This window comes from Myotis yumanensis, unplaced genomic scaffold (genome assembly GCF_028538775.1).
Source record: "Myotis yumanensis isolate MYYU_CA2020_CCGP unplaced genomic scaffold, mMyoYum1.0.hap1 SCAF_9, whole genome shotgun sequence".
In the NCBI taxonomy this organism is placed as follows: Eukaryota; Metazoa; Chordata; class Mammalia; order Chiroptera; family Vespertilionidae; genus Myotis; species Myotis yumanensis.
In genome coordinates, this window is record NW_027223760.1 from 32,461,748 (window position 1) to 32,479,016 (window position 17,269).

At 44.3% G+C, this 17,269-nt stretch overlaps 1 protein-coding gene across 1 annotated transcript; it reads left to right on the forward strand.

The window, feature by feature from the left end:
• The first annotated feature begins 53 nt into the window (after nt 1-53).
• On the forward strand, nt 54-9,956 carry NDUFB2 (NADH:ubiquinone oxidoreductase subunit B2). Its single transcript, XM_070424039.1, has 4 exons — nt 54-217; nt 5,756-5,900; nt 7,918-8,016; nt 9,878-9,956. The coding sequence occupies exons 1-3, from the start codon at nt 123-125 to the stop codon at nt 7,990-7,992; spliced, it is 315 nt and encodes a 104-aa protein (XP_070280140.1). The 5' UTR covers nt 54-122; the 3' UTR covers nt 7,993-8,016; nt 9,878-9,956.
• The last annotated feature ends 7,313 nt before the right edge of the window (nt 9,957-17,269 follow it).

A 17,269-nucleotide genomic window follows, 5' to 3' on the forward strand; every position in this document is an offset into this window, starting at 1 on the left:
CTGACATCATCCGGAAGGAGACGGGCGGGGCGACGTCGCTGACGTCAGGGGGCGGGGCGCCGGGAGGAAGTGACGTGACGCAGCGGTGCGGCCTTGCGGCGGCTGTCCGGACTCGGGCTGGCATGTCGGCTCTGACGCGGCTGGCGCCTTTCGCTCGCGGCGGAGGCAGCCTCTTCAGAGGCCTCCGCGCGCGGGCGGCTGGAAGCGGAGTCCGTCAGTGAGTGTCGGTCGGGGGTGGGGTCTTGGCCTGCTTCTAACAGAAAGTGCCAGTTTCCGGGACGTTCTCACCTTGACACTGGGCGCCTGGGACGGACCCACCCCGAGGCATGCTGGGACTTGTAGTCGGCTGCGCCAAGGCCAGGGGGAGTTGGTGACAGCGGGGTCGGGGGTGAGGGGGACGCAGGGACACTACCCTGCACCAGGGGGATCCTGCGCTCGGGATGTTCACAGTTGGATGTGGACACAAGTTGAAGCTCACCTGGAAGCTAGAGCAGGAGTTGGGGAAGGGAGGTCGGTCCAGGCCGCGGAAACAACCTCTACTGTGTGTGCATTTGAAGGGTCAAGGGCAGGAGTGAGGCTGGAGACTTGGGGCATAGGGAGGGAACAGTAGAGGATCCTGATGGCCGGCTGAATAATTTAAAACAGGCGACAGACGTCGTTGAGCGGCTTCAGTCCGATGTCTTGTGGCCAGATTATAATTCTGAAAAATCACTCAGGCTGCAGGTTGAGGAATGACTTTTCTAAGGCACGGGAGTGTAGGCAGTCACTCGGAGTGTGGGAAGGTGGGAGAAGGGAGAGCCAAAAGTAGATGCTTGAGCAGTTCAGAATTTTTTCATTTTTTAAAAAACATCTATTTTTCAGAGCAGTTTTCAATTCAGGGCAAATTTGAGCGGGAGGTACAGAAATTTGCCATATACCTCCCTACCCCCACGCATGCATTACCTCCTCCATTGCCAGCTTCACTCATCAGAGTGGTACATTTGTTACAATTTGATAAACCTACGTTGACACAGCATTGCCACCCAAATCCATATTTTACATTAGGGTTTACTCTTGCAACACTAGAATTTAAGAGAGTGAGCAAAAGAGTCACCTGGTGAGGTAGGTAGCCTAAGAAACTGACTGGAGAGCATGGTGCTGGCAGGACATACCTACCAAGGGAGGACACCTCTACCAAAAACAAGCTGGTAGTGCAGAGAGGAGAGATTCAGTAAGAGCAGGACTGAAAATAGTACCTTGGATTTTTCCAGGTAGTGTTTGGAGACCCCTTAGACCAGCGGTTCTCAACCTGTGGGTCGCGGCCCCTTTGGGGGTCAAATGACCCTTTCACAGGGGTCGCCTAAGACCATTGGAAAACACACATATATAATTACATATTGTTTTTGTGATTAATCACTGCTTTAATTATGTTCAATTTGTAACAATGAAAATACATCCTGCATATCAGATATTTACATTATGATTCATAACAGTAGCAAAATTACAGTTATGAAGTAGCAACGAAAATAATTTTATGGTTGGGGGTCACCACAACATGAGGAACTGTATTAAAGGGTCGCGGCATTAGGAAGGTTGAGAACCACTGCCTTAGACCATCGTTTACACTTTACCAAGAGGCAATGCAGGATAGTGCCTGCCACATTGGCTGCATAACCTTGGAAGTTTCTTGATCTCTTCATGCCTCAGCTTTCTCACCTGTATAATGGGGATAATAATGTTAACTTCTAAGGAATCAAATGAATTAGAATTCCTGAAGTGTTTTAGGGCAGTTACTTGTGCATAGTAAGCACCATGCAAGTATTATTCAGCTGTTGTTGTGAGGGACCTGAGACTCAGAAATTAAAGGAGTGACTTGCCTAAAGTTACATGATTGTTAAGGACTAGAGGCCCAGTGCACGAAATTCGTGCATGGGTATGGTCCTTAGCAGCTGCTGGCTGCTGGCCAGGGCCTTCCTTAGTTCCATGCCACGCCCTGGTGTTCAGAGCATGTTATAACGAGCGATCGAATGCCTGGTCTGTTGAACTCCTGAGGGGACACTTTATATATTAGGCTTTTATATCTATAGATATAGATATGGAGCTGGGACAGGTGTGAGGTGGGAAGAAAGAAAAGGCCTAGGTGTGACCTGAGCACAGGCAACAATGAATAACTACCAAGCGGTAGCCCTGGGGGAGACTAGGGGGTGCTCCTCTTAAAAAAAATACTTTTATTGATTTCATAGAGGAAGGGAGAGGGAGAGAGAGATAGAAACATCAGTGATAAGAGAGAATCATTGATTGGCTGCCTCCTGCACGCCCTACACTGTGGATCGAGCCCACAACCTGGGCATGTGTCCTGATGGGGAATCAAACTGTGACCCTCTGGTTCATAGGTCAACACTCAACCACTGAGCCATGCCAGCTGGGCTAATGGGTGCTCCTCTTCACTGAGGTCTTGGTTCTTCCATAACGCACACTGATTTCACAGTGTGAGTGATCATTAAGTGAATAAATATTCATGGAGCATCTTCTGGATTCCAGGATCCTTTCTAGGTGCTGGGGATAGAGCATAATACAAGAAAGAGAATGGAGCTCCCATTATGGAGAGAGGACACAAACAAGTAGAAAAGAAAGAACACATTTAGGTACTACTAAGTGGTATGAAGAAAATAGAGGGGGATTAATCTACAGTGTCCAGGATAGGGGTGGATGGGCTACTGTATGCAGGATGATGTGGGGAATGCATGCCTGAGAGTTTGACTTGAAGTAGGTCCTGAGTGAGAAGTCAGCCATGCTAACATGCCAGAAAGGGCCTCTCCACAAAGGCTCTGTGTGCTCCTGATGGCCTGCAAGCCCGGCAGGCTGGAGTGGGGGGGAGCAGAGGGAAGGGTGGTAGAGGTGGTATCAGAGAGATTAGGGAGGGCTTTATAGGTGACAAAGGCAAATTTGATGGGAGGCCATCTAGGCTTTTAAACCTCAAAGTAATATGATCTGGTTTTTGTTTGTTCTTTTAAAAATATATTTCTATTGACTTTAGAGAGGAAGGGAGAGGGAGAGAGAGACAGAAAAATCAATGATGAGAGAGAATCATTGATAGGCTACCTCCTGCACAACCCACACTGGGGATCGAGCCTGCAACCCGGGCATGTGCCCTGACTGGGAATTGAACCTGCCACCTCCTGGTTCATAGGCTGATGCTTAAGCACTGACACTCAACCACCAGGCCACACCAGTCAGGTTGGTTTATGTTTTAAAATGTAACTTTCACAGAGAATTATGGTGCATTTTTGTGTTTAAACTTGATACTTAATCCTGGTTTGGGACACCCATTTATTTCAAATCATAGTTAAAACACTATGAGACTCTAGCAACAATGAAATGTGGAGAGTGGGTTTGAACTATAATTCTCAAATCTTATTTAATGAGTCTAACTGATGGGCCTTATAACTAGACTAGAGGCTTGGTGCACGAAATTCTTGCAGGAGTAGGGTCCCTAGGCCTGGCTGGTGATCAGGGCTGATCTGTGGGGTGACCGGCGGGGCAATTGGGGGGGCCCCTGCTGGCACCTGCCTTGGCCCTGCCTTGGCTGGCCTGGTGCTGCCTGCTCACCGGCCCCACCCCCTGCTGTTGCTGCCTGTCGCCTCCTTCTGCGGGGTGATCAGGGGGGTCCCAGCTGGCACCCGCCTTGGCTGGCCTGGGGCCTGCAGGTTGGGGGCAGCTCTTGCATTGAGTGCCTGCCCCCTAGTGGTCAGCACACGTCATAGCGACTGGTCGTTACTCCCGTCGTTCTGCGATTTGCATATTAGGCTTTTATTATATAGGACTAGAGGCCCAGTGCACAAAAATTTGTGCACTCGGGGGGAAGGGGGTCCCCCAGCCCAGCCTGTGCCCTGTCACAGTCTGGGACCCCTCGGGAGATAACGACCTGCTGGCTTAGGCCTGCTCCCGGGTGGCAGAGGGCAGGCCCAATCCCTAGGTGCAGCCCCTGGTCAGGCTCAGAGCAGGGCCGATTGGGGAGTTGGGGCGCCACCCCATCATGCACAGAGCAGGGCAGATCTGGAGGTTGCAATGCCACCCTCAGTCACGCTCAGGGTAGGGCCGATTGGGGGGTTGGGGCACTGCCCCCTGTCACACTCAAGGCAGGGTCGATGGGGAGGTTGCGGCGCCACCCCCTGTCACGCACAGAGCAGGGCCCATCAGGGGGTTGAGGAGCTCCCCGCTGTCACTCACAGAGTAGAGCCGATAGGGGAGTTGGGGCACCGCCCCCTGTCACACACAGAGTAGGGTGGATCAGGGGGTTGGGGCGCTGCACCCTGTCACACTCAGGGCAGGGCCAATGGGGAGGTTATGGCTCTACCCTGTCACACACAGAGCAAGGCACGTGGAGGGGGATTGGGGCGCCACCCTCTATTACCCACAGAACAGGGCCGATCAGGGGGTTGGGGCGCCACCACTGTCACACTCGGGGCAGGGCCGATGGAGTGGTTATGGCTCTACCCTGTCACACACAGAGCAGGGCCCGTGGGGGCGGGGGGTTGGGGCGCCTCACCCTGTCACACACAGAGCAGGGCTGTTCAGGGGGTTGGTGTGCTGCATCCTGTCACACACAGAGCTGCAGGGCGATCGGGGGATTGGGGAGCTCCCCCCTATCAGGCACAGAGCAGGGCTGATCAGGAGGTTTGGGCGCTGCCCCCTGTCACGCTGATCCCGGTGCCGGGAGCCTCGCTGCTCCGCTGATCCCGGTGCCGGGAGGCATATTACCCTTTTACTTTATAGAATAGAGGCCTGGTGCACAGGTGGGGGCCGGCTGGTTTGCCCTGAAGGGTGTCCTGGATCAGGGTGGGGGTCCCCACTGGGGTGCCTGGCCAGGCTGGCTGAGGGGCTGAGGGCTGTTTTCCCGCTGGCAGTTGACTAAAAGCTCCCAACCGCTCCTTGTTTTCTTTTTTTTTTTTTTTTTATTCTGGGCCAGCTTTAGCTCTGAGGCCTCGCTGCTGAAAACATGGATACAATGTTGCGGTCCGGGGCTGACTGAAAGCCTGTTTTGTTTAGCTTCTTATTTGCAACATAGTAATAGTTGCTTAGAGTTGCAGTTGAGAGGCCGGAAAGTGAGGCGGGGAACGTTGGAGTCTGCAGTTCCTGGAGGAAGCAAACCTCCCTGCTCGCTTCAGTGCATGGCTGCCGGCCGCCATCTTGGCTGACAGTTAATTTGAATAAGGATACGCTGATTAGCCAATGGGAAGGGTAGCGGTCGTACGCCAATTACCATGTTTCTCTTTTATTAGTGTAGATAGTATCTAAACCTATTAAAGAGGAAGCCTATTGTTACAATGTCCTCTTTCCCATAAATATTGCAGTGGAGCTGAGGACATAATTTACTTTTGAAATAGATGGCTAAATTGATTTGCTTATTTGTTTTCTTTGGTTAAAGCTAGTGACTGCTTACTACTATAGGTTCACAATCCTTTAACCAAAACTCTTGGGGCCAGCAACTCATTATCTACACATTCATATTTCTGGTGCAAGATTCAGGAATATTCACTAAAGGAAAATCATCATTAGTCTCTTGTCAGTTCAGGCCACTGTTTGTTGCTTAACAAATTTAAAGTGAGCTTAGGAAAAATGAGTATTTTGAGGGCTTGTGGAGCTCTGTCATTCTGTATTTTGTGGAGGAGATGAGAAATGTTAGCTTCAGTTTCTGGATGGAACTCAGGGTTTTGGATGACTGAATACTTTGAAGATGGAGCAAGCTGCCTAACGTTTTCTTTTCGGCTCGTAGTGCTGGTGGCGGTGTGCACATTGAGCCCAGGTACAGAGAGTTTCCCCAGCTCACCAGGTCCCAGGTGATCAAGGGTGAGTTCTTCAGTGCAACCATGTGGTTCTGGATTCTCTGGCGCTTTTGGCATGACTCGGATGCTGTGCTGGTGAGTGCAGAATATTCTCCTTTCTGTGGGTGGGAGGAGGGAAGAAATAGTAACTTAGCTTGTTTTTCCCCCCCTGTGTGTAGACTATTTTTCTAGCCATGATTTTGCTTTCCTTGGTTTTAGTTACCTGGGACACCTGTGATCTGAAAATATTAAATGAAAAATTCCAGAAATAAACAATTTATAAATTTTAAATTGTGTGCCATTCTGAGTAGCATGATAAAATCTTGTGCTGTCCTGTTCTGTCCTGCCTGGGATGTGAACCGGCCCTTTGTCTAGCATTTCCACGCTGGGCACACCACCTGCCAGCCAGTCACTTAGTAGCTGTCTCAGTTATCAGATTGAGTCGATTGTGGTAACTCAGTGCTTGTGTACAAGTTGCACCCTTATTTTACAAAGCACATGTGGACATGCCAGATATAAAGTGCTTCCTTTAAGGGCAAAGGCATGTATGTATAGGAAAGTACATTCTATGCCTTGGGTTCGGTACCATCCATGGTTTCAGGCATCCACTGGGGGTCTTAGAACATATCCCCTGTGGATAAGGGGGGCTACTGTACATCCCTTCCCCATATTGTCCTGTGTGTATGCAGTAATTTTGTTAATGAAACCTATCTCTCCCCTTTTGTACTAAAGGGTGCACATGTAGATAGTCCATGGTTTTTTTTTTTTTTTTTATTACTTAAAGTATTACAAAGAGTATTACATATGTCTCCTTTTTTTCCCCCGCCCTTGACAATCCCCTGGCCTCCCCTACCCTCCAGTGTCTTATGTCCATTGGTTATGCTTATATGCATGCATACAAGTCCTTCGGTTGATCTCTTACCCGCCCCCCCCCCCCCCGCCCCCGCCCACCAACCCTCCCGGCCTTCCTGCTGTAGTTTGACAGTCTGTTCGAGGCAGCTCTGCCTCTGTATATATTTTTGTTCATAAGTTTATAATGGTCTTTATTATCCATAAATGAGTGAGATCATGTGGTATTTTTCCTTCATTGACTGGCTTATTTAACTTAGCGATAGTCCATGTTTTATGTTTTGTGTTAGTTTGCCATATTTGGAGGGACACTAGAAACTAGTTCTTTTACCTTGTGAACTAAGGGTTCATCAGGTTAAGTTTCACACTTAAAATCTTTAAATGATGAATGTTATCTAGTCTGTCTGGAGGCCCAAGGCAACCAAATTGGGGTGGGATAGATGTGGGCTAATTTGTTTTGAGGAGGGAAGTTTTTACTCGGCATCTTATTAGCTTCAACCGAACTTTTATCGCATTTGCACCGACCCTGTTCTCTAGGAAATGAATGAAGCCTTTGAGCCACTGAAATCTGTGCTTGTTGATCCAGAATACTTTGAATTTTAGTCAATTTGGTTTTGTTTTTAGGGTCAGAAAAAAATGTTAAATTATGCACAAGTTTTAGAGGCATCAGGTGGATTAGTATCCCATTTCTCCGAGAACTTCTCTGTGCCCTTGTCACCCAGTAAGGGAGCTGCCTAGTGTCCACACACCGGCAGCACATAGACACCTGTCTCACTGTGGGTCAGCTGCCAGGAGGATATGTGGCTATTTGGTGTGAGACGATGGTGCAGCCAGATGCCCCCTACATCGGGATCGAAGACGAACAAGTCCACCCGAGGCTCCCAGATCTCCCAGCAGGAATGACAGGACAGTTTGAGATATCCATTATGTTTTGCCAGGACTTCAAGTCATTGTTGAGATGTGGGGTATCTTTGAAATCTGTTGCCTCCATTCCTGCTGCTCTTCATCACAAACACATACTCAAACTCTGGCTCAGGCCGGTAGTTTCAAAATGGGCAGGCTTTTACAATTCAGCTTACATTGAACAATACGAAGAACAGTTGGACCATCGAGTAAAGTAGTAGAATTCCCTCCTGTGGCATGGCAAGGGTGTGTATGTTACAGCCTTATATTTTCCTTATATATTTTTCCTTTAAATATTTTTTTAAAATGTAATTGTGTGGAGTATAGATTCTTGACTTTTTTTTTTTAATGATGTCACCAGGGTCACTTTCCATATCCAGATCCTTCCCAATGGACGGATGAAGAATTGGGTATCCTTCCAGATGACGAAGACTGAAAGTGTAGACTCAACTCTTTACAAGTAGGTAAAATTTCTATTTTTTGAAAGTTATATTTACTTTTTTTTATATAAAGAAAGAAGAGCTCATTCTTTTTTTAAAAAAAATATTTTTTAGTGATTTCAGAGAGAGAGGGAGATGGAGAGAGATAGAAACATCAATGATAAGAGAGAATCACTGATCGGCTGCCTCCTGCATGCCCCACATTGGGGATCGAACCTGCAACCCAGGCATATGGCCTGACCGGGAATTGAACCGTGACCTCCTGGTTCATAGGTCAACACTCAACCACTGAGCCATGCTGGCTGGACTATTTACTTGTTAGTAAACATGTTTTAACTTTGTACCTATGATGTCTTGAAGAAATATGCATTTTCTAACTGTATAAAGAATTAACTATATCATGTGTCTAATTTCTTTAAAAAATATGTAATATGTTTTTATTGATTTTAGAGAGAGAGAGGAAGGGAAATGGAGAGGGAGAAACATCACTGAGGGAGAACCATCAATTGGCTGCCTCCTGCACGCCCCCAACTGGGGATCAAGCTCACAACCCAGGAATGTGTCCTGACTGGGAATTGAATTGGTGACCACTCAGTACATGGGATGATGCTCAACCAACTGAGCCACTTCAGCCAGGGCTCATGTGTCTGATTTCTGAATTTAGTATTTTCACATTTGCTGTCCCCTGTGCTCCTGCCATCTCTCACCCTAATTTGGTTTCATCTTCATTTTCATTGTATATTTTAAAAATTTATTTTTTCCTAAGTTATGTTACAAATTAGGGTCCCATTTAGCCATCAAAGGCTTTTAAGTACCAAGTCTACACAGGGATTACAGGGTGAACAAGACAGATAGGAGCATACAGTGCATGTTTATAGTTGCAAAACTACTACCGTCTTCTACGTTTAGCACTTACATGGAAAGTTCCAGCATAGGGGAATGTTATGATATGGATGTGCATGGAAATGAACTCTTTAAATAGTAAAGGGTTACGACCCTTTCTTTTTCTAGATCAGGACATCAGTCAGTTTCCCTTCTTTCAAAGGAAGGTAGCAGGAGAAGTTCCTTTCCCTAAAACCCCTTGGGGGTTAAGACATTCTTATTTAACGGTTTAAATTAATCATTGTACAGTTTAATTGCCATCATTCAGAATGCCTTGGACATTGTTGTGTTTTTTTAAAAATATATTTTATTGATTTTTTACAGAGAGGAAGGGAGAGGGATAGAGAGTTAGAAACATCGATGAGAGAGAAACTCGATCAGCTGCCTCCTGCACACCTCCTAACTGGGATGTGCCCGTAACCAAGGTACATGCCCTTGACTGGAATCGAACCTGGGACCTTTGAGTCCGCAGGCCAACGCTCTATCCACTGAGCCAAACCAGTTAGGGCTGGAAATTGTTTTAAAGGATACGAAGCATTAAAAGACAGTTGAGTGTTTCCATTAAATTGTATGTTAGTATTGCCTTTTTAATTAGAAGTGCTTATTGACATGAAAATTACAGCAGTTTTTGGATATGCAGGGCCGAGGGGGATGGCAAAAATGTCTCCAAAAGGCAGGTAATTAAGCTGTTTTATAGTTTGTTATGGACAGTGAGAGGTCCCAGGCCCCCTGCTTCCTGTGTTAAAGTGTCTGACAGCACTAACCCCTTCCTATCCCCTTACAGATTTCCCAATATTCCCACACTGTCATTAACGTTTTGTTTTAATAACTAGACTGTAAGCCCTTTGCGAGAGCAAGGTGATTTTGCTTCCCTCCTCTACAAGGCGATTCACATGACTGTTGCTCAGTGGATGCTTAAATAATTGAATAAACAGAATTATGGATTTGAGTTAGTGAAAATAAAAGTACTTAACGCTTTTCCCTTTTGTTTTTCTGCAGGAGCAAGGTCAGAATTTCAAGAGATTGTGAACTTCATATTGTTTATTGAAGTTGTAAATTAAAGTGGTTTGGTCATGAATGAGGAACTGAGTTATGAATGTTTCTGACAACCATTCTCTGTGGATTATTTCCTGTGCCAACTGCTTACAGGCCCTTTCAGTGGATCCTCTTGGTTACCTCATGGCAGGTAGCCTTGAGTCCATGTATCAGAGGAAATCGAGGCTCGGGATGAAGTAACTCACGTAGCGTCACTCATGATGGGTGGCGATATTACTCAGACCCCATACTTTACAGTGTCATACTGCCTGCCTCCTTAGCGAATGTCTATCATCATATGTTGACAGTTAATGTGAAAACTTGCCATTTCTCTGCTGCTGGTGTATTCCTGAGTGCAGAGGGTAGCCATCAGGGCAGTCCATTTATTGTGCTTACATATCTCTTGTGGGTTGGGCACTGCGTTCAGTGGCCATTTGTGGAACTCATAAGACAAACTTCTAACTACGAACTCTAAGGGCTGGAGGAATGGGAAACAAGGGTGAAATGAATATTTTACTTTTTCTAAAATTTGTTTCAAAGTACTTTCCAACTATAGCATCATAGTTCTGAGAGTAGGTAGGACAGCATTTTCCTCTCTCCACAGATAAAAATCTCCAGTATAGAGTGGCTTCATGACTTCCTAGAAGCATTACTATTCATGTATTTCCAACTTAGGTTTTTGACCACCTAAGCACTGGGAATGCAATGCTAAACAAGACAGGTAAGAGTCTGTTCACAGCCGAACCGGTTTGGCTCAGTGGATAGAGCGTCGGCCTGCGGACTCAAGGGTCCCAGGTTCGATTCCGGTCAAGGGCATGTACCTTGGTTGCAGGCACATCCCCAGTGGGGAGTGTGCAGGAGGCAGCTGATCGATGTTTCTAACTCTCTATCTCTCTCCCCTCCTCTCTGTAAAAAATCAATAAAATATATTAAAAAAAAAAAAAAAGAGTCTGTTCACAGGGAGCTTAGATTTTAGGGAGGGAAGATGATAAGTAAGGTTTACTAAGTGCTATGAAGGAAATAACACTGGGTGATGTGTTAGAGATGGGTGGTATTTTGGGTGAATGGGGAAAGCATTTTCGCTTAAACCTGAACTAGTATGAGGAACCAGTTGCGTGAGGGTCTGAGGGGGGAGAGCTGTAGGGACAAGGAACAGCAAGAACCAAAATCTAGGGTAGGACCAAAATCAGTGTGTTTAAGGAACAGAAGGTCCAGCGAGGGTTCCGGCAGGTGAGGAGAGGTTGGGATAGGTAAGGTTAATAGGTCATGGTTGCAGGTTTAGATTTAGATGTGATGCACTGAAAAGCTTCTGGCAGGCCCCGAGCAGGGTGTGTGGGGTTGTGATTTGATGAGCATTCCTCGTCCTTAGGTTTGCACTCCCTCTTTAGTTCTCAGTTGTCAGTGGGCATGATGACAGTCAAAGCCAAAGCAAGTGGCAGTTTCACCCTCCCCCACAGCCAGCTCCAGCAGTCCTGAGCCTGTTGTAGGGGGTGCTGGCGGCGTTCCCCTGGGTTTTGTGTTTACTCACCTGTTTAAGAGTGAGCTGTCTGAGCTGATAGTCTAAAAGGCCATGAGATTTCTGTACTTTCTGGTTCTCATTTTTGTTGCCCCTCCATATCAATAGTTTTTGGGAAAGAATACAATTTATAACAGTTAATTCAAGTAGGCTAATGCCATTAGCTCTTACCTTAGAAAGCAAACAAAATTGCTTGACTTGAATAAAAGCTAACTTAAAAACAGTACTCTTTTAACTCAGCCAGTGTGGCCTCCACTTGGGCTGGGAAACCAGTTTGAGCTGATGCAGAAATTGTCTCCAACCTTTTCTCAAAGGAACTGGTCTCCACCCTGCTATTACAGTTTATGGGAAAATACTTAAGTGGAGAGGGTCCCAAAGAGATACTATCTATATCTATCTATATCTATCTATCTATCTATATATATATTTTATTGATTTTTTTTACAGAGAGGAAGGGAGAGGGATAGAGAGTTAGAAACATCGATGAGAGAGAAACATCAATCAGCTGCCTCCTGCACGCCCCCTACTGGGGATGTGCCTGCAACCAAGGTACATGCCCTTGACTAGAATTGAACCTGGGACCCTTGAGTCTGCAGGCCGACGCTCTATCCACTGAGCCAAACCAGTGAGGGCAATATACTTAATATATTTGATGTATGGCTATTTATAATTAAATAATAGGGAAAACTGATTATGAGGCCAGGCGCTGGGGTCACACTTTACATCTGTTAATTTATTAAATCCTGACATTCTTTCCATTTTATAAATGAGGAAGTTGAGCTATAGATGGATTAGGTAACTTGCCCAAGCTAATACAGCCAGTTAGAGAGCTGAGGTTCAAATCCTGTCTGGCTCTAGGTTAAGTCAGCTTATCTCGTTAGCATAGCATGGTGTAAACCTTTTCATGACCTACTCTAAGAAATAATTTTATATTGTGACCTGAGATATAAATTACATATATATGTATACAATTCCAAAGTTTTATGAAACAGTACTTATCTGTGATGTACTCTGATGTTTTCTCTTATTGTACATTAAAAAATGATGGTTCAGAGACTGATTTTACTACTCACCAGTGGGTTTCAGCCTGCAGCTTGAAAAACTGGCACAGAGCATAAGAACTCAGGCTTTGCAGTCAAGCTTGTGGGCTGACACAACTCTACCATTACTAGCTGTGAGTTTGGGCAGAGTACTTCTTTGATCTATGCTACAATTTCCTCATTTGTACATGAGTTAACTAAACGGGTTAGCACGTAAAGCCCTTAGAATTGTGTCTGGCATGAAGGAAATACTCTCTTAATGGGAGTAACTATTACTTCTAGACCACTGAGTCTAAGGTAAGTTTATAGTGACCCCTTCGTACCAGTTTGCTGTCTATAGGAAAGCCTCCATATGAAGATAGACTCAGCTGTAACCAGACATCCCAACAGATGTGGTGCCACCCCTCCCCTCTGCCTAGGACGACAGGCATTTAGGACGTCTCCCTGATTAGGAGTTAAAGGGACATTCTAAGTAAGTTTTAGGCCGTGCCTGGTAGGTGGAGAGATGGACCTTCATAAATGGAAAGATAGGTGGTGAAGGAATTATTGATGACAACAGAAGATGAGGTGTCAAATTTTACACAGATTTGTTCCTGTGGAACCTTGAGTGTAAATACAATGGGATATCTAGTCAAGTTAGAGACGGGAGGTATTGTGTGAGAACACCTGCTGTATGCATGATACAGGGAGATAGTCATCGTGGTTCCACTTGCCACTAGAACTCTTCTGTAGAAGAGGTCCATCTGGTTCCCTGCTGCCACCCTCTCATCAGGAGGGTCATGGGAACAGTGAGAGAAAGGAAGAGGGCTGCATGACCTGCCTCAGCAGCTGGGCCTTTGCCTTTTGTCTCCTACACAAGCAGTGGCTTCCTGTACAACATCCATTTCTAGCCACAAACACTGTTTCTGTCCACATTTCATTATAGGCATCATGACCACAGTAATATTAAAGAGTACTGACGAGTCCTGGGTGAGCCTAGGCAAGTCACTCTTATTCAGGGCTCCATATTCAGTAACTGAGATGAGACCTGGACCAGATTATCTTTAAACTTTCTGCTCTGGTATTTTATGCACCTAGGAGAAGTATCTAAACCAGGCAGTAGGTCCAATTATCACAGCTTCTCATAAAATTTCAGACTAGCGTGATAGGGTTCTCTATCACAATAATTAAAGTATGCATGATTCTGGGCTAAATTTTAAGGAAAACCTCTTATGGAATAATACATTCTTTAGAAATAAGGCCAGGATTGCTGTAATCATGTATGAAGGTTATTTAGAAAATGCATTTCTAAGATGTTTATATTTACAGAGTTACATTTTTCATATGATAAAACTGCAATTCAGAGAAGATACTTCAAGTCTGGGCAGCATTCTATGATTAGAGGGGCATGAAGACCAGAAACCAGATTCCTCAACTTCTAGTATGTGCCATCTGGAAGACTTTTCTGTTCCTTCATATTGTTCTCAAACATTGTTTCCAGATGAAGTTGATGACGTTTCAAAATTGTTCACTTCTGGAAACTTTGCTCAGTACTTTGACATAGTTTGAAGATACTCGAAGTATTTTTCAAACTCCAGGCATTGAAATCAAATGCACAAAATCAACTCAGGTAGCCAGCATAAAAAGAAGTATAAAAACCATTGTGGGCGTACTTTCAAATTTAGATATGTTTGCATATGTGTACATTCTGTGTGTCAAAAAAGTTTGAAACTCATGAACACAGACAATAGTGTGGTGAAGGCAGGAGGGAGCAGAGAGGGGAGGAAAAAGAGGACACCTGGAAACAATAAAGATAAATTTTTTAAAAAGTTTGAAAACTTCAGACTCCTTCAACGACTGAATTATACCATGTATTTCAAATGAGCCCTTGGAGGAGAAATCAGGTTGCAGAATTGAAGTACTTGTTGGTCATCACTATAACAGTGTAGCCAGCACGATGTAGCAGGCATACATCTTGACAGTTTATCCTAAGTATAACTTCTACCCACCAAGCAGTAATCAACATTGTATGTGTGAAACAAAATGTACACTTCTCAGGCCCTCCATTGCCTGGAAGAACTGTCAAAATCCTGACTACTTCTGTTATTGAATGTGATAATGCTAGAAAAATAATGTTGATAAAGAATTCTCCATGCAGTCAATCTTTATTATAGCAGTATTCGCATATTCACATCAAGTACATAGAACTTTTTTTGCCTTTTATATAATACAGAGTTTTTAAATAACTTTACACAGAAATAAATTTCTTCAATCTGAGTTTCAGCTATCTTTATTTAATTCTTCATGCTTTCTATCCAAACTGAACAATATTTTCCATTGTACAAATTTACATGAGAAAAATTCCAAAGTACAAATGAAGGGACCTGAGCAGGAAAGAGAACCAAAGTATCAAGAAGTGGGGTTGGGGAAGAATTGAAAAAAAAAAAAAAGATTCAAGCACTGAGGACTAAGGGGCAAGAGGGAGACGACATCCATTTGACTGAAAATAAATGTATTTTTTTATGAATTGAAAAATAAGTTTTAAAAATAGTTACTCCATAATTTTTGCAAAGCAGGTATAGAGAGGTCTGTGGACAATTAAAAAGTCCCCATCTTTCCAGACTCCATGAGAAGCTTTTCAGTGTTTGGAACTGAAGTGCACTAAACCTGAACCTTTGGCAGCGAGAGAGGAATGTGTATGAGAACTGCCACACGGTTTGTAGTAGTAAACCTGGAGCCATTTCCTCGGTTAAAACATGAAGGATTTACCTTTCTTCTCCTATATAGAAGAATTGTCCTCAAACCAAGAAGGTAAATGAAAAGGGGGGTGATGTCCTTTTTCTTGGTCTAAACTAAAGAGCAATCATAAGTACTGTTAGAATCAAAGGAACATGTTGGTAAATGGTCAAATTCAACCCCCTGACCAGCTGTATGCTCCTATTTTAGAAGCAGAAATTGCTGAGTGAGGAAAGGTTCAGAGTGTACAACCAACAAAAGATTACCACACAAACAGATCACTGTCATAGTCCTTCCAATCGGGTGACATCACGAAGGCCAAACAGACTAGTGTGTAGCATGGCCAAAGGAAACAGGAAGGACCCATCAAATGCATTTTCAAATGGAGGGAAAAGGGCACAGCATAACACAAACCCCCCGTATGTAAACTAATGTAACATGAAGATACACAAACATAAAGGTTAGCCACTTATGTTGGTAATTAATGTGAATAAAAAGGCATTATGTTTTCATAGCTGGTTTTAATCAGCTATGTCCGGAACACACACAAATGTATAAGGAAGGAATGATTTAAAACAAAACCGTTCACAGCTTTGAAAAGCACACTTATTGCACTCTTACATTTTATTTCAGATAATTATGGTTTATTTCCCACCCTCACATCAATTTTTCCCCTCAGAGTTACCCCCACACCCTCCCCTGTCCTATTTGGTCCATTTTCTCTTATTTGTGCCTAGTCTGTGAGCTTTGTTGCTTATGCTAGTTTGAAGTTTCCTCCGATGTATCACCTACTCCACCAAAGCACACCCGGATTAAAAAAGCTTAATACACAAATGCAACACAGTAATTTTCAAAAGAAAACCAGTACTAAGCAACTTACTCATAATCCCCATCTGCACCCCTGTAACCAGAACCCTTCCTCTGCCACATCTCCTAAGTGAAACCCATGCCCGGTTCCCACACAGATACCGTGCTGAGAACCAGCCACTCGTGGGTGCTGGACAACCCACCCAGCCTGCCAGGAGATGCGGATGGTTTGCACAAATCCTTTTTCACTTTTTTATACTTAACAGGAATAAATATATTTCAGTTCTTTGTTCTTAAAGAGTATTTCAATCTTTAGAATTCTTTCAAAAAATGCATCACAAAATAACAGATACACTGGCTATGTACTCATGCACAACTGGTAATACCATTGTAATTAGTCAAAATAGCTAAATAAAATTAAACATTTTAATAAAACTGATTTAATAACTAATAAGACTAAATCAACAGTTGAAGTTGTGATGCTAAAAGGTCTACTTAAACATTTTTTGAGGTGGGGACTAACTGTCCCTATGCATTTTAAAATAAAGCCCTGTGACCTTAATTTAAGAATTTAGAAATTAAGTTTTTGTCCTTTTCTATCTTAAAAATACCCAACAGAAACTGTTAACTACCCTTTCTACAACTGAGAAAATTTAGGACTGAATTTCAATGTAAATATCTTTGCCAAACAGAAGTAAAAATAAGTTATCTGAAAACAAAACAAAGCTTAGCTTACTGCCTAGTGTACTGATATCACAAAAATCTTACCAGCGTTTTCGATTTTACCAGAGCTAGCAACATGGACCATGAATACACTGGCCACGTCATTCTCCGGTGGCCAATATACACATCAGGCAGCGATGCTACCGTACTCTTCGGGTGCTCAGTGACCTGTGGGTGTAGTAACACCCCTCAGTGAACACCTGGAGAACGCGCTGTGACAGTACACTGCCTTTCTTGGGGCGGTGAGGAATGAAGATACAAGAAGCATACCACGGAGTGTGTCCAGTGCACAGTAACTATTCCAATGCTTCCTCATGAAGGAGGCCCCGACACCTCACAGCACCCCCAACAGGATTAGCAGCACAGTCCTGCTTAATTTGCCAACCAGTCCTAGAAGGCAACTGTAATGTTTCAAACTCTGAAAAATCCATGTCTAGGTTGGCAGCAGTACTCTGGAGACTGATAAAATCTAATTCTGCCCCATATTTTAATTTCTTTCCCCCTTCTAAGTTAACACACGCAACTGCTGCCCAGCATACAGTACTTCAACCTTGA